Source organism: Hyperolius riggenbachi, chromosome 9, assembly GCF_040937935.1.
Source record: "Hyperolius riggenbachi isolate aHypRig1 chromosome 9, aHypRig1.pri, whole genome shotgun sequence".
Lineage (NCBI taxonomy): Eukaryota > Metazoa > Chordata > Amphibia > Anura > Hyperoliidae > Hyperolius > Hyperolius riggenbachi.
In genome coordinates, this window is record NC_090654.1 from 93,835,173 (window position 1) to 93,856,941 (window position 21,769).

Consider the following 21,769-nt stretch of genomic DNA (forward strand, 5'->3'; position numbering starts at 1 on the left):
CTCCTATTCCCCTCTGTCACAAGTTCGCCGCTCCCCGCCGCATTAAAAGTAGTCAAAAACAGTTTTAAAATTTTGTTTATAAACAAACAAAATGGCCACCAAAACAGGAAGTAGGTTGATGTACAGCATGTCCACACATAGAAAATACATCCATACTCAAGCAGGCTGTAAACAGCTTTCCTTTTGAATCTCAAGAGATCATTTGTGTGTTTCTTCCCCCCCTGCAGCTCTCACCCACTGAAGTGTTACAGGCTGATTGTTTCTTCCTGGAGACAGCTCTGCCCGTGTCTGTAATTCCACAGCATGTGACTCCTTTCACAACAGAGGATTTATCCAGCTTGTAAAAGATAAGAGAGCAGAGAAAAGCTGGCTAATGTAAATAACACACACACACACACACACACACACACACACACACACACACACACACACACACACACACACACACACACACACACACACACACACACACACACACACACACACACACACACACACACACACACACACACACACACACACACACACACACACACACACACACACACACGCGCGTTCATAGCAGATCAACACTGAAGAGTTGGCAGCCTTCCAGACACAGGGCGACAAGTCCGACAGGGGAAAGATAAGCTGATTTATTACAGAGATGGTGATAGAAAGTGCTGCAGTAAGCCAGAGCACGTTAGAATAGGTTTAGGAACTTGTAGGATGGTAGAAAACAGGATGAAATTTTTGTTACAGAGTCTCTTTAAGTACTGTTGATTAGGACTGCTATGGAGCTTCTTTAGGAGTTTTATTAAAAAGTTCACATATTTTTGTTAAAACTTACTAGGGATATCGCTGATACAGAAAGGTTTTCATACCTTCAGATTAGACATTTTATTGTCATTGAGCAAATTGGTAAACAAGATTCCCACCTCCTCTCCTTTTGGATCTTTGTGTATTGCAAATCCTAGGGTAGGGGTGCTATTTCAGAAATGAATATTTGATCTGTAATCTCTATAAGATATACCCCTCCAGGGATGTAACGATAGACTCTGCAAGGGATGCAGCTGCAGGGGGGCCCAGAAGCAGCAGGGGCCCCATGGGGGAGAAGTTTCTTTTCCCTGTCCTGAGATACTGACAACTAAGGGCACGGAGCGAAAAAGCTTTCTGTTGTCTGCACAATTGTTCTAATGATTGCCTCTGCTCAGCCACTGATAAGGAAACATACAAAGTTTTGCAGACAAAGATTTGTAGACAGTCCCTAATCAATGTGCAACAGAGTATTGTTTATTGCCCCCAGCCCCCATCCTCTTTAGCCCCAAGTGCTCTGTACTGTAGTGATGCTGGAGAAGTCTGCAGAGCCAGTTCTGCCCCATCAAAGATGGACTGAGTGAGTGTAATAAGCTGAGGCTGGGAGCACACTTGTCTGACGGTTTTCTGTATGCGTTTTCTGTTCACCATGTGTGTGAGGGGAAGGAGAGGGCCCCATCCAAAGATTTGCAGGGGGGCCCAGTGATTTATAGTTACGCCCCTGTACCCCTCTCTCACACCAGACTGTTTTCATAAATGTGGGTCAAATGGAGACCTAGTTCATATATTTTGCCATTACACAGAGGTTCAAGCATTTTAGAAGGCGATCTGGAACCTATTTAAAAGGTTGCCAAGCAAGATGTTGAGCCTACTGCTGCACAAGTGCTGCTCCTGGCTCCAAACTCAGACGTGCCTAAAGCCTTCGGAAGGATTTATTTTGCTTTCTTGCTAGCTGCTCAGTGGATGAGTGTATTAACTGGAAATCTTCCTACTTCTCAGTTCAAAAACCAAGTTGATTTAATCATGGAAACTGTTAAATCACGAGGTACCTTTCCAAAACTGCTGTTCGATTGTTAAACATATAGTATAGAGCAGGGCTGGGCAAACTTTGCATGGCCCGGGCCGCATGCTGTGGACCAAAGGCCACATTCTTGGCATTCGGCCCCTCCTCCTTCCCTCCCACCATGCAGATTTGCGAGCAGGCGATAGCAGTGGGTTAAAAACTGCTTGTTGATTCCAGTGTCTTGTCTCCATGGCTACAGGACGTCACATGACTCGCTGCCAGCGTCTAATACTCTGGCACGTTCTTATGGCGAATCATGTAATGCTATGTTGCCATGGAGACGTAACGCTGGAATCGGCGAGCAGTTGAGTATTAACCCACTGCTGTCGCCCGCGACTCTGCATGGTAGGAAGGAGAGGAATCGGGTGCCTATCGGCGGGCAGGAAGTACAGAGTGTCCGCCCGGCGCTGGTATAGAGTATAGTTGGCCTACCCCTGGAACTTAATGTTGGGTTTGCATTAAACTAGTTGAGGAATTCCGGCAGCTTATGTGGGGTTTTTGTCTGTGCGGTGTTTTTGGAATCAGTTTATTTTTTTTTACCATTTTATTGTTAGACATTTCATGATGTTTTGGTTTATACTTAAAGGGGTTTTGTGGGGTGTAGAAAAACAAAACAAAGTGTCACTTACCTTGGGCTTCTACCGGCCCCCTGCAGCTATTAGGTCCCACTCCGTCACTGAAGCCTCCGCCGTTCGTCGTTGCTGGTGACCTGCTATTTATTTGTCTAACTGGATGGATAGCACTGCGCCTGCGTGGCCGTGCGTGTCATTGGAAGCCTACTGCACAGGCGCAGTACAAGAAAACTCCATACTGCACCTGCGCAGTAAGCTCCAGAGGATACGCGCGGCAGAGAGGACGCACACGGCCGTGTAGTCGCAGTGCTATTAGTCTAGTTAGACGAATCATTAGCAGGTCACCGGCGGCGTACTGCAGAGGCTTCGGTGGCGACGTGGGACTTAATAGCTGCAGGGGGCCAGTAGAACCACATAACCCCTTTAATCATGTTCAGTGAAACAACTGATGGTTTCTTCTATCACATGTTTACTTTGATGTTTGTATGATTTATGATTATATGTCCTTTTTCTCAAACTCTATATTGTCCCAAACTCTATATTGTATGTGTGTTTTCATGTAATAAATAGTGGTTTGCAAAAGATTTCGGCCCCCTTGAAGTTTTCCACATTTTGTCATATTACTGCCACAAACATGAATCCATTTTATTGGAGTTCCACGTGAAAGACCAATACAAAGTGGTGTACACATGAGAAGTGGAACGAAAATCATACATTATTCGAAACATTTTTTACAAATAACTGCAAAGTGGGGTGTGCGTAATTATTCAGCCACCTTTGGTCTGAGTGCAGTCAGTTGCCCATAGATATTGCTTGATGATTGCTATTGACTAAATTGAGTGCACCTGTGTGTAATCTAATGTCAGTACAAATACAGCTTCTCTGTGACGGCCTCAGAGGTTGTCTAAGAGAATATTGGGGGCAACAACACCATGAAGTCTAAAGAACACATCAGACAGGTCAGGGATAAAGTTATTGAGAAATTTAAAGCAGGCTGCAAAAAGAATTCCAAAGCCTTGAAACATCCTACGCAGCACTGTTTAAGCGATCATTCAGAAATGGAAGGAGTATGGCACAACTGTAAACCTACCAAGACAAGGCTGTCCACCTAAACTCTCAGGCCGAACAAGGAGAGCGCTGATCAGAAATGCAGTCAAGAGGCCCATGGTGACTCTGGACGAGCTGCAGAGATCTACAGCTCAGGTGGGGGAATCTGTCCATAGGACAACTATTAGTCGTGCACTGCACAAAGTTGGCCTTTATGGAAGAGTGGCAAGAAGAAAGCCATTGTTAACAGAAAAGCATAAGAAGTCCCATTTGCAGTTTGCCACAAGCCATGTGGGGGACACAGCAAACATGTGGAAGAAGGTGCTCTGGTCAGATGAGGCCAAAATGGAACTTTTTGGCCTAAATGCAAAATGCTATGTGTAGCGGAAAACTAACAATGCACATCACTCTGAACACACCATCCCCACTGTTAAATATGGTGGTAGCAGCATCATGCTCTGGGGGTGCTTCTCTTCAGCAGGGACAGGGAAGATGGTCAGAGTTGATGGGAAAATGAATGCCAAATACAGGGCAATCTTGGAAGAAAACCTCTTGGAGTCTGCAAAAGACTTGAGACTGGGGTGGAGGTTCACCTTCCAGCAGGACAACAACCCTAAACATAAAGCCTGGGCAAGCAACAATGGAATGGAAGGTTCAGTGTGAGGCAAAAAAAAAAAAAAGTGCACTTACCTGCCCCAGCCCGTGGCAGGCAGGATGTGCCCTCGGCGCTGCTCCGCAGGCTCCCGGTGGTCTCCGATGGCCGACCTGGCCAGGCCGGCTGCCATGTCGGGCTTCTTCTGCGCTCCAATCTGCGTTTCACGCGGGCGTGCTGACGTCATCGGACGTCCTCCGGGCTGTACTGCGGGTCGACCACCGGGAACCTGCGGAGCGGCGCCGAGGGCACATCCTGCCTGCCACGGGCTGGAGGAAGCCCCAGGTAAGTGGATTTTGATGTTTGTTTTTTTTTTTTTTTGCCTCTCCCTGAACCTTCCCTTTAAAACAAAACATATCCATGTGTTAGAATGGCCCAGTCAAAGTCCAGATCTAAATCCAATCGAGAATCTGTGGCAAGATCTGAAAACTGCTGTTCACAAACGCTGTCCATGTAATCTGACTGAGCTGGAGCTGCTTTGCAAAGAAGAATGGGCCCGCATGCTCGTAGATGCTATACATGCTAAATTCAGTGCTGCTTCTCTTTGGCTACATACACACTGCAGTCTAACCCGTTGAACTTTGCCTGCATGGTTTGCCTGCCTGTATATTTCAACCTACTGCTGAACTGTGCATGAATACCTTTATCATTTGTGGTACTAATATCTTTGTGACGTCACTGTTATTGGTTGATCAACATTTAGGCTATATCATTATATCCAGAAGTTTATACTATTGGTTACATAGGAGTTGTGTGCGTGGTTTGTGTGCATGACGGCGCCATAGCAGAGTTGTGTGGCCATCTGGTGACTCTTTTTAATTAGATGTTTGTCTGTGTTGTTTTTGTTTTTTGATTAATAAAAAGGTGTTTTTTGATACTTTTATAAAAAACCAGTGTGGTCATTTGACTCAACTTCCCTCATTCTTTATCCTGAAAGTTTTTTGATAGAATGGGCAAGGATTTCAGTCTCTAGATGTGCAAAGCTGGTAGAGACATACCCTAAAAGCTTGGCAGCTGTAATTACAGCAAAAGGTGGTTCTACAAAGTATTGACTCGGGGCTGAATAATTACGCACACCCCACTTTGCAGTTATTTTTTTAAATGTTTGGATTCGTATGATTTTCGTTCCACTTCTCACGTGTACACCACTTTGTATTTGGTCTTTCATGTGGACTTCCAATAGGATTGATTCATGTTTGTGGCAGTAATATGACAAAATGTGGAAAAACTTCAAGGGGGGCGAACACTTTTGCAAACCACTGTACATTTTGGTAAACTAGATGTTATCAAACTATCAAAAGTATACCATTACAATATTTTGCTTACTTACATATTCTGCATCTTTCTTTCAGAGTTAAAGGCAGCCCATAAAGCAGATGGTAACAGGTACTTATATACCCTCACCCAATATTAATAGTGAAATGGCAACATTTATGTTAATGCTGTCCTGTCATGTGACTTGCCAGCTTTACCGCTGGTGAGCTGGGCGCAGCAGGGTGAGCTGTATGTCTCTTCCTGCTGCAGCTCAAATCCCTGTTGGCATTAAATACTATTCCCCATCCTAGTCGTCACAACTTGGAGGAGGTGGAATTCTCCTTACGCGCCCCGTGCAGTATAACATTGCTGCTATGTGGCACCTAGTTTTGCCACAGTGCGACTAAGCCACCTGCTTTGAGCTTTAACCCTTTAGCAGCCAATTTATTTAGAGGCTTGCCAGTGCTCCCGGGCCAATTTATTTTAGCACTTTTTCATTTCTTTGTTACATTTTCTTGCTTCTAAATAGTATTGCTGTAATGTGTATTTACGTTCACTTGTCACTAGAGATGTGGCGAACATCTCTGGGGGGTTTACGACTTCCGGGTCGCTCTGACCCGGAGTAGTACGCCTGCGCTGCCCGGCGGAGCGCGACCTAGATCGCGCTCCTGTTGCCGGGCACTCTCCACACATGAGCGTGACGTTGTTCATGACCTCATGCACATGCGCGGAAAGTGCCCGGCAACAGGAGCGTGATCTAGGACACGCTCCGCCGGGCAGCGCAGGCGTACTACTCCAGGTCAGAGCGACCCAGAAGTGGTAAACCCCCCCCCCCCCCCAGGGATTCAGAGATATTCGCCGCCGAACGGTTCGCCACATCTCTACTTGTCACTAAGGAGCAGTGTGAGACAATAATAGAGGACTTTCAGTTTCTATAGTTTTTCTGCTAGAGAGAGAGATCAAAGCATTCCAAGAATGTACAGCACAAGTTCTGCTAACTGAGCTCAAAAGCAGTGCACTTGTCTCAAACAAGAACTCTATTGAAGCTGCTAATGAGTGTTCTGCTGCTTAGAAAAGGTTTCAGTTCAGCATATATGTTGCATAAAGTTAAACAAGTGCAATTGTACCACCCTTCCATTTTTCAAAGTGAGATTTCACTGTAAGATTCCACTCTTTATAAATTGACTCCCCTGTGTGTTTTATGGTTAGTTTTTAAAAAGTTACCTTTAGTGAACAATTGATCTTTTCCCTGCTATTCTCAGCAAACCTGGGTCCCGATTCTGTGGCGTTTTGCTTTTGCCTTCTTTTGGCCTCTAGTGCTGCACAGTGAGCTGCTCAGAATACACAATAATCTGACTGGAAATTTCACAACTTGTCAGGAGAGGCTCTGTCTTAAAGGGAACCTTAAGGGCCCGTTCTCACCTGAGCGGGAATCGAGCGATTCCTGCTCACGGCAAACCGCTAGCTAGCGAGTGGCAGTGTTCTCACGCAGGCAGCGGTTTGACGGCGACGAGCGTTCCGCGATTAGCGATCGTGATTAGCGTGCACAGCACGCTAATCGCGATCGCTCCAAAACCGCCGCAGTGTCCAGTGATTTTTTCCGCGCTAATCGCGGGGAAAATCACTCCCGCAAAACGCCGGCGCCTGCGATTGCAGGTGTGAACGGGCCCTAACTGAACAGGGGGTAAAGAGTTTCACTTACCTGGGGCTATTACCAGCCCCCTGCAGCAGTCCTGTGCCCTTGGAGCCGCTCTGGAATCCTCCGGTCCCCCGCTGTCACTTAGTTTGGTTTTTGACGACTCACCAGTCGGCCGGCCGCCATGCGTATTATTGGACGCATTCCCTACTGCAATTAGCGCTGTTGCGGACCGCAACGCGTACAAAAATACGAGTTGCCACATTCCGCATGCATAGATATGCGTCGACGCGTATTTTTGTACGCGTTGCGGTCCGCAACAGCGCTAATTGCAGTAGGGAATGCGTCCTATAATACGCATGGCGGCCGGCCGACTGGTGAGTCGTCAAAAACGAAACTAAGTGACAGCGGGGGACCGGAGGATTCCAGAGCAGCTCCAAGGGCACAGGACTGCTGCAGGGGGCTGGTAATAGCCCCAGGTAAGTGAAACTCTTTACCCCCTGTTCAGTTAAGGTTCCCTTTAATGAGGACGTATGGGGGTTAAATACTCCCCTCCTCTGGCAGCCTCCCTCCAGGCAGGTGATTGCTCCATCTACCTCGGAGGATTTTTAGCTTAGGTACTCTTTAACGCGGGCTAACTCTGACATAACATTCAATAAAAATGTGTTTCCCTACTTTTTATTACCTATTCAGTTAACATATTTACTTTTGTGCACAAGTACTATTGTCTGTCTATAAATTACAAATTCCTAAAGTACAATGTATCTGCTCTGAAAGCTGTCATTGCATTCTATTGCATAGCTGCTGTATTTATATATTAAAATCTATCTAGTGATCACTTCTCAGCTCTCTACAGGACACATCTGGCAGTTTGCTGATAATTACTAAATGTACATGAGAAAGGAATGTAAACAAAATATGTTAACACCTCTACAGAGGCAGCCAGAAGCTGCTCACTGAAGCAATGAGCTAGTAGATTTTATGCTGTAAATAATCTTTTAGAGCAAAGAGGAAATGCTGGTACAAGATTTTCTTTGATCAAGTTGATCAATTGTGATTGTGTTGGGTAACAGACAAGCATTGGGTTCAAGTATCCACTATAGTGTTGGCCTCTCCTTCAGCCACCGTCTGAGTTGGATAATACTTGGCCAATCACTATTGTGGATCCAGTGCGTCCAGCTCATTCTCCCTCTTGCTTCTCCATGGAGCAGAATTGGCTGCTTGGCAGAGTATCTGTATAATGATTATTCCTGAATTGCCCTACAAAACTATTATCAACAATCTTCAACTTCAGGCAAGTTTTCTAATGTAGCTTATGGGGTTTGAGTAGATTGAAAAATATATCTCTGTTCATTAAATGAACTAGGTACCAATCAAGAATTTTACACGTATCCACTTTTGCTAATAACGTTCTGTCACCTGAATCGCAAAGTGTTTAAAGATGTGTGTACTTGTTCTTTAAGCCTAGAGTAGCTTGATTCACTAAAGTTTTTTACTTATTAAGCATTTTTAGCGCTGACACCTTACACAGTGCTTTACAAGGTACACAGTTACCTACCTTATATCACGAAAAGTCCCTCAACGGATTTCACAGCCATCTACCATCCTCATTGTCTAGCGTTGGATTCCGGGGAAAGCCACTAAGTCTACCAGTATGTTGTTGGAATGGGGAAGGAAACCAGCATGCAGGAGGATGGCAAATCTCAGCTGCTAAGGTGTAGTCCTTTTTTTAATCCAGTCTAGGTTTACTAGATCAGATGATTCTATGTACCCTAAGGACATGATATCCACACTAGAGATGTTTGTTGATTACTGCAGTACCCTAGTAAGCCCAATTGTAAACTTTGCCAAGACCGTCCCAGCTCATTGAGGGATATATGGAAACCATTCAGGCAGTAGCATAGCTAGAGATTTTGGGGTCCCATAGCATAACTTTCATGGGGCCCTCAGATGTAGGCACTCTAGATCAACGCCACCTACCTTATGGATATCCGTTAATTATTTTCATAGATCATGAGCACTGAGACAAAGTCAGAGGCTGGAGGAACTCAAGAAAGTTAATGGTGAATACATCAAGTACCACTTGGTCCCCCTCTGCTCCAGTGCCCCATAGCAGCTGCTATGGCTATTGCTATTCCCCTGCATTCAGGAGGAGGAGGCTGTGAAACACCACGCTATAGAGAGGTGTGGCGGTGAGAGAAGCAGTGCCGTGCAGAACTAGAACAGCTAGAACAGCATTCAACTAGTTAAACACAGGACTTACAAGCTCCCTGCAGGGAAAGCTGGGCGCATCCGAACTGGAGATATTACCCTGTGTTTACTTCATCGTATCAAGTGAGGAATGTAAACACTTCTCTGACTGTGCAGACTCTCCTGAACACAGACAGACACTCAGAAAGCATTTCTGGGTACATTACAATATGAACACACCAGTTATGAATAAAATGCAAAGTCAGCTTTCAGAGCAAAAAAAATGTACATTGGGAACTTGTAATTTCTAAATGAATAATAATACTTCTGCACAAAACCAAATATGATAACTGTATGGGATATAAAAAGTAGGAAAACATGTTTTTATTGAATAATATTTAGAGTTTTATACTGCTTTAAGATGGGTGTACAGAAATTTAGAGCAAATCTGAAGTGAGATGAATCTGAAGGATGCCATATTTATATCATTTTCAACAATGAAGATTGCATGGCTGTCCTGCTGATCCTTTGCACGGTGGCGTAGTGGTTAGCTCTCTCGCCTTGCAGCGCTGGGTCCCCGGTTCGAATCCCAGCCAGGGCACTATCTGCAAAGAGTTTGTATGTTCTCTCCGTGTCTGCGTGGGTTTCCTCCGGGCACTCCGGTTTCCTCCCACATTCCAAAAACATACGGATAAGTTAATTGGCTCCCTCTAAAAATTGGCCCTAGACTACAGTACTTACACTACATAATATAGACATATGGCAATGGTAGGGATTAGATTGTGAGCTCCTTTGAGGGACAGTTAGTGACAAGATATATATATATATATACACTGTACAGCGCTGCGTAATATGTCGGCGCTATATAAATACTAAATAATAATAATAATAATAATAATAATACTTTGAGCCATAGACCCTGAACAAGCATGCAGATCGGGTGTTTAACTGAAGTCTGACTGGATTAGCTGCCTGCTTATTTCTGGTCTGTGATTCAGACACTACTGGTGCATGAAAGATCAGGAGGAGGACAGCCAGGCAACTGGTATTGTTTAAAAGAAAATTAAATTTGGTAGCCTCCATATACCTCTCACTTAATGTGTCCTTTTATGTTGAACACCGGTGAAATTTTTAACTGCCTTGCTATATGCTAATTTATGGAAGGGTACACTGAGCACATCTGAGATCTGTTTTTTGTTCTAATTCCACTCTCTTCCTGTTTCTGTGACAGGGTCAAAAAGATCAGGAAGTGAGAGAATCTTCCTAATAAGTGGGCCGGCCTCAAACTACTTACAAATTGTCCAAAATTGGATGAGTGTAAAAGGCTTAATGCCTGGTACACACTCTCAGTTATGATTGGCCAATCACTGACCAAGTTAAAGTAGTATAAAGTTAGTAGTATAAAGTACTATAAAGATCAACAGATATTGAATACTATTATCAGATTGCGTAAGTAAACCCTCATACTACATGGAGGTGGTAAAATTGGTCAATGATTGGCCAATTATAATTGAAAGTGTGTACTAGGTTTAAGTTTCTATAATAAAGTTCCACTGATGCATGGAAAGACAGGTACCACACACCTCTACTCCTGCAAATACCATTACCCCATTCCATGGGTAAACCTCCAAGCTCTCCAACCCTCCCTGGCTGCAAACATGGTAAACACTGGGTTTTCCTCATCCCCTATGGTCACTGATAGTCTAGATCAGGGGTGTCGAACTCCAATACAAAGTGGGCCGAAATTGAGCTCTGGGACCAAGTTGCGGACCAACCTCAATGTCTAGTGACCACCTCTCTCCCTTATTAAGTTCCCTGGTGTCTAATAGCCCCCTCCATCCCCTATACAGTTGCCTGATGTGAAGTGGTCCTCTCACCCTCATCTACACAATTTCCTGATGTTTAGTGGTCCTCCCTCCCATATATAGTTTCCTGGTATTTAGTGGCCCTCTCCTTCCTCTATACAGTTCGCTGGTGTGTAGTGGCCCCCCTTTCCTCACCTATACAGTCGTTCACTGGTATCTAGTGCTGTCCCCCTCCCTGGTGATCTACTTTTGAAGTGGCAGAGAGAGCAGTATTTGGTCAAACTGGTTGAATACTGCTACCGGGCAGCCAGCGCTGGAACGAGGGCACCAGGAGAGGAGCAGGAAGGCTCTATAGGACTCAGCACCTTACCTCTCCTTAGGTAAGTATCTGGCTTTTTTTTTTGTACGGATTCCCATTGGCCTTAAAGGGTTATCCAGTCTTCTATCCTGACCACAATGTAGCCTTCTCTGTGGTGTTACGACTGAAATTATAATATCCTTGTCCAAATGTTCTGAACTTGTCTTATGAATTTTCTTTTTTCTCCCCTTCTCCAACAGCAAATATTGTCCTGAAAATGTTACAGATGATCTGGTTAGTACTGGTAGTTATTTAAAGCAAACCTGTAGTAAAAATAAACTTAGGCAATAAGTAATTGTATTTGTAGAACTAACCCTAAATAGAACTTTCTTGGAGTCACACTCACATGTTCATAATGAACAAAGTCACATGACCCAGGAGCTAGGCTCCTCCTTCTCTGAGAACTTGCAGTCTCTCTGTAACATTCCCCTGGAGCCTTTATACTTGGATGTCCCTCCCTACACTGATTATTGAATACAGTGTGTGGAGGGCAAGTCACAACCCAGCCATGCTTAGGGCCCACTGGAGAGCTTTCCGTGCAATTTCCGCAGCACTTTGAATCACTGGCGATCGCTAGCGCTTTGAAAAGCGCTTGTTTAATTTATGTCATATGACTGTGATCTCACTGCAGTGATTGCCAGTGACTCGCGAAAATCAGAAACTCGTGCATGCATCACTTTTCTGTGATTTTGGAGCGATCGTGGTTCAAATGTTAAATGATGAAAAATCGCATACTTTCGCATTCAGTTAAAAAACAAAAAAAATCACTCTACAAAACACTTGCGATTTAGCGAGGAAATATTATGGCCTGTAGGTCTTGAGACTGCAGTCTTCGAAGTGAACCTGAGATGAAATACATGTCAGGTTTTAATAAAGCGTAACACGGGCAAAGTACCAGGCTGTCCTGCAGGGGACAGAAGCACCCAGTAGAGATGGCTAGGGGCCGAGCAGCCTCAAGTGGGCTAGAGGAAGACCCAGGTAAGTAAACCTGACATGTAGTTAATCTGTTACCCTTAAAGACCATGAATTACTAGCTAATCAATATTACAGCCAACGCTTGCTGACTTATTGGAAGTCATACCTGCTGTAAACATATTGTATAAACAAGAAATTAATATACAGTTCAGTGCTACTAATTAATTAAAAAAAACAACAACAAAACTAACAACTAAAGCAAATAAACAATAATCGCTGTGTGTTTCCTTCAGTAATGTCTCTTAAGTTTATAGTATTCTGTAACGGTGATCTTTGCATTGATGTTTTTCTACATATTTCAGGAAGTGAACTACGACAGCGACATGGAAGTGCGCAGCATGGTATGAAGTCAACCGAATATTTATATAGAGAAATGTCCAGGGAGCTTTATTGTATACTCAGGTGCACATTATTGTAGCAAGATGTACACTTCTTGGCCTTGTGCTGTTTTACGACAACCACCAATCACTTTTACATGGGGCTGGATAAGCTGAAATCTGGAGGTTTAGTGGTGCAATCACTTAAGGGCCCATTTAATCCATTTAATATACAAGTGTCTTCCAAATTTATGTTTATACACATTTCATATATATTTTAGATATCCTTGTGATGCTTGTAAAACATAGAACTCTGAATAGGCCTTTCAAATAAATGTGAATCAAAATGTCATAGCAAGTTGCTGTAAATCAATTTGTAGTATTTTTCTAGTTTGTTTTTTTTTCTTTTGTTCTGTAGATTCGTTTTGTTTATGTTGGAAAATTCTGACACTAGCTTGTTACTAGGAAGAAGTACTGAACTGAATTTAAAGTGAACCAGACATGAAGCACCCTCATGTATTTTACCATATATATCAGTGGGAACATTAGAGAAAACGCCTACCCTGCTCTGTTTCATTCTTCACTGCTTAAGGTCCGTACACACGCTGGACTGCAGGCAACGACGGGTCCGTCATCACCTCCCGCTGGGCAGGCGTTCCAGCGACAGTCCGGCGTGTGTACAGTCTGTCCGCAGACTGGTACGGCTGTTTCTGAGCGATCCGCTCGGCGGATCGCTCAGAAACAGCCTTATCAGTCCGCCGACAGACTGTACACACGCCGGACTGTCTGCTGAAAACTCGCCCAGCAGGAGGTGACGACGGACCTGTCGTTGCCTGCAGTCCGGCATGTGTACGGACCTTTAGCCTGCTTGTTATCAGCCCTGATAAAATCCCTGGCTGAGCAATTCAGTCTGGCTTTGCTCAGGAATCATTATAGCTGAGTCATTATAGCAGAGCCAAAAGGAGGCAGGCTTGGGCTTGAAAAAACATCTCAGCTATGATGATTCCTGAGCAAAGCCAGACGGAATGCTTAGTCAGGGATTTTATCAGGGCTGATAACAAGCAGGCTAAGCAGTGAAGAATGAAACAGAGAGCAGGGTAGGTGTTTTCTCTAATGTTCCCACTGATATATATGGTAAATACATGAGGGTGCTTCGTCTCTGGTTCACTTTAAAGAGGATCTGTAACATGAAAAGATCCCCTGGGGGGTACTCACCTCTGGTGGGGGAAGCCTCCGGATCCTAATGAGGCTTCCCACGCCGTCCTCCATCCGTCAGGGGTCTCGCTGCAGCCCTCCGTGGAGTCCGTGCAGCGGCGACGTCAATATTTACCTTCCTGGCTCCTGCGCAGGCGCTCTGACGGCTGTCGGCTCCGAACTACACGGAAATACCCGATCGCCGTCGGATCTGCTCTACTGCGCAGGCGCAAGTTTCCTGCGCCTGCGCAGTAGAGCGGAACCGAATGAGATCGGGTATTTCCGTGTAGTTCGGAACGGAAAGCCGCCACAGCGCCCCCGCTGGAGCCAGCAAAGGTAAATATTGAACTGACAGTCGGCACAGTCGCCGGCTGTTCGGAGGGCTGCGGCGAAACCCCCGTGGGACAGAGGACGGCGTGGGAAGCCTCATTAGGATCCGGAGGCTTCCCCCACCCGAGGTGAGTACTCCCCAGGGGATCTTTTTAATGTTACAGAGTCTCTTTAAGTTCCTCATCTTAATTGTTTGTTAATAAGGAATGTCGTCTCTAAAAATCACAAGTCCTCCCAGCTCACAGAACAGCATTGCTAGAAGCTGCCATTACATGCATAGTATATCATCAAATTCATTCAGAAATGTATCTGTATATGGATAGGATACAGATTTTCCTAACTAAAAACACTGAATCCTGCTGGAAAATAAACCCTCTGTATTTGTTCAGTCAGTCAACTTTTGTTAGTGTTCGAAGCACAACTTTTGCGGAAATTGGCACATCATTTTTTTAAGCTTCAGAATAAAGTATATTAACCCTTTCAGTAGCTTTTTATGATTATCACAGTCACTTAACCATACTTGTACATTTTTACACAAATTACTTTACTGCAAAGGCAGATAGGATATGTATATTGGCAATAAGCAGTGTTCTTTGTTGTATGGTATGCCAAACTGTAAATCTGCTTCAAGACAGAGAACAGGGAGATTGGAATAAAACTATAAAAACGGTTGCTTGAAAAAAGGGCATCAGGAAGAAAGGGCATCAGGAAAAAAGGGCCTGGCTGGATAATGAATCGGTCCCAGTGGATAACAAAATCTCAATAACAATAAACATTGTTAACAAAATTGGTAATACTGTTTTAAAACAGACGCGAGATATTAACGAAAAGATATTAACAGTATAAATCATTACGTAATTTAACAATACAGCATAACCCAACCCTACTCACACAGAACACTCCCTGGTGATGCTTAAGGGCTGGTTCACATGGGCGTTTTTGTGGCGTTTAAGCGGCGTTTTAGACGCGGCGGTTTTTGGGATCTACCGCCGTCCCATTCAAGTGAATGGGAGCGTTTAGAGCTGGCTTTTGCAGGCTTTCATGAAAGCCTGGCAGTAGATCCCAGCGTTGCGTCTAGTGTCGAAAGCAACATCTTGCTTTCAGAGGCGGTAAATGCCAGAAAACAATAGCAGAGACCAGAACTGCTAGCCTTGAACGCTTCCCAAAAGCTAGCTCTTAAACGCTAGCGTTTGAACGCGGCGCCAAGCGAAAGCTCAGCAGACGTCCGTGTGAACCAGCCCTAAAGCTAACCACTCTCCTGGTGGTCCCTAACCCCCCCCCCCCTTGCTCCCAGTTGTGTTCCTAACCCTAACCACCCCCCCACCCGGTGGTGCCTAACCCTATTCATCCTCCACCAGGTTGTGCCTAACCCCCCTTCGGTTGTTGCCTATCCCGAACCATTCCCCTGCACAAACACCCTTTTACACATAGAAACGATAATATCTTTGATACTGTAAAATCTGTACATACAAACAAATTAATATGACTAAAACGATAACCTATTTCAAAAACTTTAATGTTCTAATATTGCTAACAATATTCGGCACCCTTTTTTCTGCTTTGGGCACCATATTAACCACTTAACGACCGCCCCCAGCCGATGGGCGGCGGCAAAGACCGGGCCCAAACGACCGCAATACGCCCATCGGCGGGGGCGGCTGCGGGAGTGGCTGTGCGGCGATCGCGTCATTCGTGACGCGATCAGCCGCCGGGGACTGGCTCCGCCCACCGTTCGTTGTAACCCGCCGGCCGTTCAGAAGCGCCGGCGGGTTACTAGCACCCGGATCGCCGCATGTAACAAGTATAATAGGCTTTGTAATGTATACAAAGCCTATTATACTGGCTGCCTCCTGCCCTGGTGGTCCCAGTGTCCGAGGGACCACCAGGGCAGGCTGCAGCCACCCTAGTCTGCACCCAAGCACACTGATTTCCCCCTCCCCTGCCCCCTGATCGCCCACAGCACCCCTCAGACCCCCCCCTGCCCACCCCCCAGACCACTGTTTGCACCCAGTCACCCCCCTAATCACCCATCAATCACTCCCTGTCACTATCTGTCAACGCTATTTTATTTTTAAGTCCCTAATCTGCCCCCTACTCCCTCCTGATCACCCCCCCACCCCTCAGATTCTCCCCAGACCCCCCCCCCCCCCGTGTACTGTATGCATCTATCCCCCCTGATCACCTGTCAATCACCCGTCAATCACCCGTCAATCACCCCCTGTTACTGCCACCCATCAATCAGCCCCTAACCTGCCCCTTGCGGGCAATCTGATCACCCACCCACACCAATAGATCGCCCGCAGATCCGACATCAGATCACCTCCCAAATCCATTGTTTACATCTCTTATCTCCTCTAAACACCCACTAATTACCCATCAATCACCCCCTATCACCACCTGTCACTGTTACCCATCAGATTAGACCCTAATCTGCCCCTTGCGGGCACCCAATCACCCGCCCACACCTCAGAACGCCCTCAGACCCCAGCCCTGATCACCTCGCCAGTGCATTGCTTGCATCTATTTCCCCCCTCTAATCACACCTTGAGACACCCATCAATCACCTCCTGTCACCCCCTAGCACACCTACCCATCAGATCAGGCCCTAATTTGCCCCGTGTGGGCTCCTGATCACTCGGCCAAACCCTCAGATCCCCCTCAGACCCCCTTCCGATCACGTCCCTAGTGCATTGATTGCATCTATTTTCCCCTCTAACCGCCCCCTGAGACACCCATCAATCACCTCCTGTCACCCCCCTAGCACTCCTATCCATCAGATCAGGCCCAATACATCCTGTCATCTAAGAGGCCACCCTGCTTATGACCGCTTCCACAAAATTTGCCCCCTCATAGACCACCGGTCATCAAAATTTGCAGATGCTTATACCCCTGAACAGTCATTTTGAGAAATTTGGTTTCCAGACTACTCACAGTTTTGGGCCCGTAAAATGCCAGGGCAGTATAGGAACCCCACAAGTGACCCCATTTTAGAAAGAAGACACCCCAAGGTATTCTGTTAGGTGTATGATGAGTTCATAGAATATTTTATTTTTTGTCAAAAGTTAGAGGAAATTGGATTTTTATTGTTTTTTTCACAAAGTGTCATTTTTCACTAACTTGTGACAAAAAATAAAATCTTCTATGAACTCACCATACCCCTAACGGAATACCTTGGGGTGTCTTCTTTCTAAAATGGGGTCACTTGTGGGGTTCCTATACTGCCCTGGCATTTTAGGGGCCCTAAACCGTGAGGAGTAGTCTAGAATCCAAATGCCTCAAAATGACCTGTGAATAGGACGTTAGGCCCCTTAGCGCACCTAGGTTGCAAAAAAGTGTCACACATGTGGTATCGCCGTACTCAGAAGAAGAAGTAGTATAATGTGTTTTGCGGTGTATTTTTATACATACCCATGCTGGGTGGGAGAAATCTCTCTGTAAATGGACAATTGTGTGTAAAAAAAATCAAGTAATTGTCATTTACAGAGATATTTCTCCCACCCAGCATCTGTATGTGTAAAAATACACCCCAAAACACATTATACTACTTCTCCTGAGTACGGCGGTACCACATGTGTGGCACTTTTTTGCACCCTAAGTGCGCTAAGGGGCCCAAAGTCCAATGAGTACCTTTAGGATTTCACAGGTCATTTTGCGACATTTGGTTTCAAGACTACTCCTCACGGTTTAGGGCCCCTAAAATGCCAGGGCAGTATAGGAACCCCACAAATGACCCCATTTTAGAAAGAAGACACCCCAAGGTATTCCATTAGGAGTATGGTGAGTTCATAGAAGATTTTATTTTTTGTCACAAGTTAGCGGAAAATGACACTTTGTGAAAAAAAACAATTAACATCAATTTCCGCTAACTTGTGACAAAAAAAAAAAATCTTCTATGAACTCACCATACTCCTAATGGAATACCTTGGGGTGTCTTCTTTCTAAAATGGGGTAATTTGTGGGGTTCCTATACTGTCCTGGCATTTTAGGGGCCCTAAACCGTGAGGAGTAGTCTTGAAACGAAATTTCTCAAAATGACCTGTGAAATCCTAAAGGTACTCATTGGACTTTGGGCCCCTTAGCGCAGTTAGGGTGCAAAAAAGTGCCACACATGTGGTATCGCCGTACTCAGGAGAAGTAGTATAATGTGTTTTGGGGTGTATTTTTCCACATACCCATGCTGAGTGGGAGAAATATCTCTATAAATAGACAATTGTGTGTAAAAAAAATAAAAAAATTGTCATTTACGGAGATATTTCTCCCACCCAGCATGGGTATGTGTAAAAATACACCCCAAAACACATTATACTACTTTTCCTGAGTACGGCAATACCACATGTGTGGCACTTTTTTGCAGCCTAACTGCGCTAAGGGGCCCAAAGTCCAATGAGCATCTTTAGGCTTTACAGGGGTGCTTACAATTAGGCACCCCCCAAAATGCCAGGACAGTGAACACACCCCACAAATGACCCCATTTTGGAAAGTAGACACTTCAAGGTATTCAGAGAGGAGCATAGTGAGTCCGTGGCAGATTTCATTTTTTTTTGGTCGCAAGTTAGAAGAAATGGAAACTTTTTTTTTGTTGTTGTTGTTGTCACAAAGTGTCATTTTCTGCTAACTTGTGACAAAAAATAAAATCTTCTATGAACTCACCATGCCTCTCACTGAATACTTTGGGATGTCTTCTTTCCAAAATGGGGTCATTTGGGGGGTATTTGTACTATCCTGGAATTTTAGCCCCTCATGAAACCTGACAGGTGCGCAGAAAAGTCAGAGATGCTTGAAAATGGGAAAATTCACTTTTGGCACCATAGTTTGTAAACGCTATAACTTTTACCCAATCCAATAAATATACACTGAATGGGTTTTTTTTAATCAAAGACATGTAGCAGAATAACTTTCGCGCTCAAATGTATAGGAAATTTTACTTTATTTGAAAAATGTCAGCACAGAAAGTTAAAAAAGTCATTTTTTTGACAAAATTCATGTCTTTTTTGATGAATATAATAAAAAGTAAAACTCGCAGCAGCAATCAAATAGCATCAAAAGAAAGCTGTATTAGTGACAAGAAAAGGAGGTAAAATTCATTTAGGTGGTAGGTTGTATGACCGAGCATTAAACCGTGAAAGCTGCAGTGGTCTGAATGGAGAAAAAGGCTCTGGTCCTTAAGGGGCGAAAAGACTGTGGTCCTGAAGTGGTTAATGATAAATGCATTAGTCTATGGCGGTGCCCTTTTCATCCACTAGCCGCCGGCGTCCTTTTTTTCCTGTTACCCTATAAACACTACCTCCTTTTTCCCTCCCCACTTGAAAACTAACTTTGGGTACTCCATAAAGCCCCGATTGTGACAGCAGCCAGTACTGCTGAGGTAGTAATGATGCCTAGTGTGCGGCCATACAACCAGCTAGGTTCATGGTGACAGAAGGTAGTTGGCATAGAAACATACAAGTTTAAAGTGAACCCGAGGTGAAAATAAACTGATGAGATAAACAATTATATTGATCCCTGCTGGCCGCAATAGCAGCATAGGGGGAGATATACAGGCTGGGAACGTGAACAATCACTCGTGTTCCCATGCCTGTCGGCCGGTGACGGCGAAACCGGAAGTCGTCACCGGCGGGTCCAGAGGCATCGGAGCGGAGCTGCGAGGGCACCGATCAGCTGCAGGGGGCTGAGGGAAGCCCCAGGTGAGTTCATCTCATTTTTTTTATGCCTTTAGGTTCACTTTAAAGGGAACCTTAACTCTAAAAACAAACAAAAAAAAAAAAAAAAAACATGAGTTTTACTTACCTGGGGCATCTACCAGCCCCCTGCAGCCATCCTGTGCCCTCGCAGTCACTTATGACTCCTCTGCTCCCCCGCTGCCAGCTAGTTTCGTTTTTGCCGACTGGGAGTCGGCTGGCTGCCATGCGTACATTTTTACACATTCCTGCTGGTGCAGGAAGCTATTGCAAACATCAACAAGTGCATTTTTACGCGTTATGGGTGTAATGCGTAAAAATGTACGCATTACAACCGTAACGCGTAAAATGTACGGTTGTAATGCGTAAAATTTTACGCACTACACTCGTAACGCGTAAAAATGTACTTGTTGATGTCTGCAATAGCTTCCTGCACCAGCAGGAATGCGTAAAAACCGTACGCATGGTGGCTGGCCGACTCCCAGTCGGCAAAAATAAACCTAGCTGGCAGCGGGGGACCAGAGGAGCCATTAATGACTGCGAGAGCACAGGATGGCTGCAGGGTGGTGGTAGATGCCCCAGGTAAGTAAAACTCATGTATTTTTTTTTTATTTTTTTTTAGAGACTTCCTGTCCTGTCAGGTTTGATGTGTAGACTGCTGATCACAGTTATGGAAGTAGTGTAGACACACAAACCATTGGGCAGCAGTGGGAATGCGCAAAGCTGTGGAGCTTTTAGAAATAAGCAGGGGAGACTACAGTATCCGATCAGACTTCCTGTTTTGGGAAGAGCTCCACTTGTGTTGCAGATTCTTTGCTACAATTTTGGGGACCAATCCAAGCTGCATCTGTAATGCTGCTTTGTCTTTCTTTAGGATCTCAGTGACAGTGACCAGGATACTTTCTTGTGCAATCCGGAGCTGTTTGAATACTTGGTAAATATATCTTTTAAGTTATGGGTGTCAAACTCAAATACAAAGTGGGCCGAATATGAACTCCCCCCCCCCCCCCCCCCTTTATAAAGTTTCCCGGTGTCTAATCCCCACCACCACCACCACCACCACCAACCCTGATACAGTCCTAGTGTCTTGTGGCCCCCTGCCTCCCCCATGCAGTTCCCTAGTGTTTAGTGATTTCCCCCTCCCTCCCCATATGGCTTCCCTGGTGTCAGAGGGCTTTACATCAGATATAGCTTCTCTGTTGATCTACAGTGGGACAAACATAATGCAAAGTGGGGAAACCACTGGGGGGGGGGGGGGGGGGGGAAGGGGGCAAATTTAATGGCACTGAGGACCAGATTAGCCCAGCGGGCTGGAGTTTGACATGTATGTTCTTAACCCAATGATGTCAGTAGTTTTCAGCAGCTTCAATTATCTCTCGGTTTCCTTTATCTTGGACATTGCAGTGGTGAGACTTCTCTGCAGTAGTTTGTGTTTCTGCTCCTCCTGTAAAGTCATTAGATACAGGTCACTGCAGCTGGTTTCTCCAGCCAGTTAGTTTTGAGAACAGGTATGCTAAGTGACTTAGAAGCTGTACACTGCATGGGGAGAAGCAGCACCTGACTTGTATATAGCACATTATGTGGCTTTACATTTGCTGAGAAGTCTTTGCCGAAGCCATAAATAAGTCAGGTGCTGCTTAGCAAGCACTTGCCCTTTTTTTCCACATATAGTGCTCATCTTCAAAGAGAAACTGTGACGGCAACAACAAAAAAAAAGATTCTGTCTGATCCAGAGGGCTACTCGGATGAGGTAGCGTCCCTTACCATCGCTCTTTTCTCTCTCTGCCTATCAGTTTCATGTTCAGCTAAAAAAAAAAATAGCCCCAACCTTGGGCTCACAATGCTGCAGACTCAGCTCCGTGCCCTCCTCCGAGAGCACTCAGAGGAGAGGAAGGGGAGATGC

At 45.1% G+C, this 21,769-nt stretch overlaps 1 protein-coding gene across 6 annotated transcripts in view; it reads left to right on the top strand.

Annotated features, from left to right (window-relative positions):
- Positions 1–21,769, top strand: part of LOC137532567 (uncharacterized) — a 101,085-nt gene that overhangs the window by 46,409 nt on the left and 32,907 nt on the right. For all 6 annotated transcript variants that reach the window (XM_068253208.1, XM_068253212.1, XM_068253211.1 and 3 more), the window contains exons 9-12: positions 5,482–5,515; positions 11,573–11,606; positions 12,650–12,688; positions 20,741–20,800. In XM_068253208.1, coding sequence (XP_068109309.1) covers positions 5,482–5,515; positions 11,573–11,606; positions 12,650–12,688; positions 20,741–20,800 — 167 coding nt within the window. The remainder of the gene's footprint in view (positions 1–5,481; positions 5,516–11,572; positions 11,607–12,649; positions 12,689–20,740; positions 20,801–21,769) is intronic.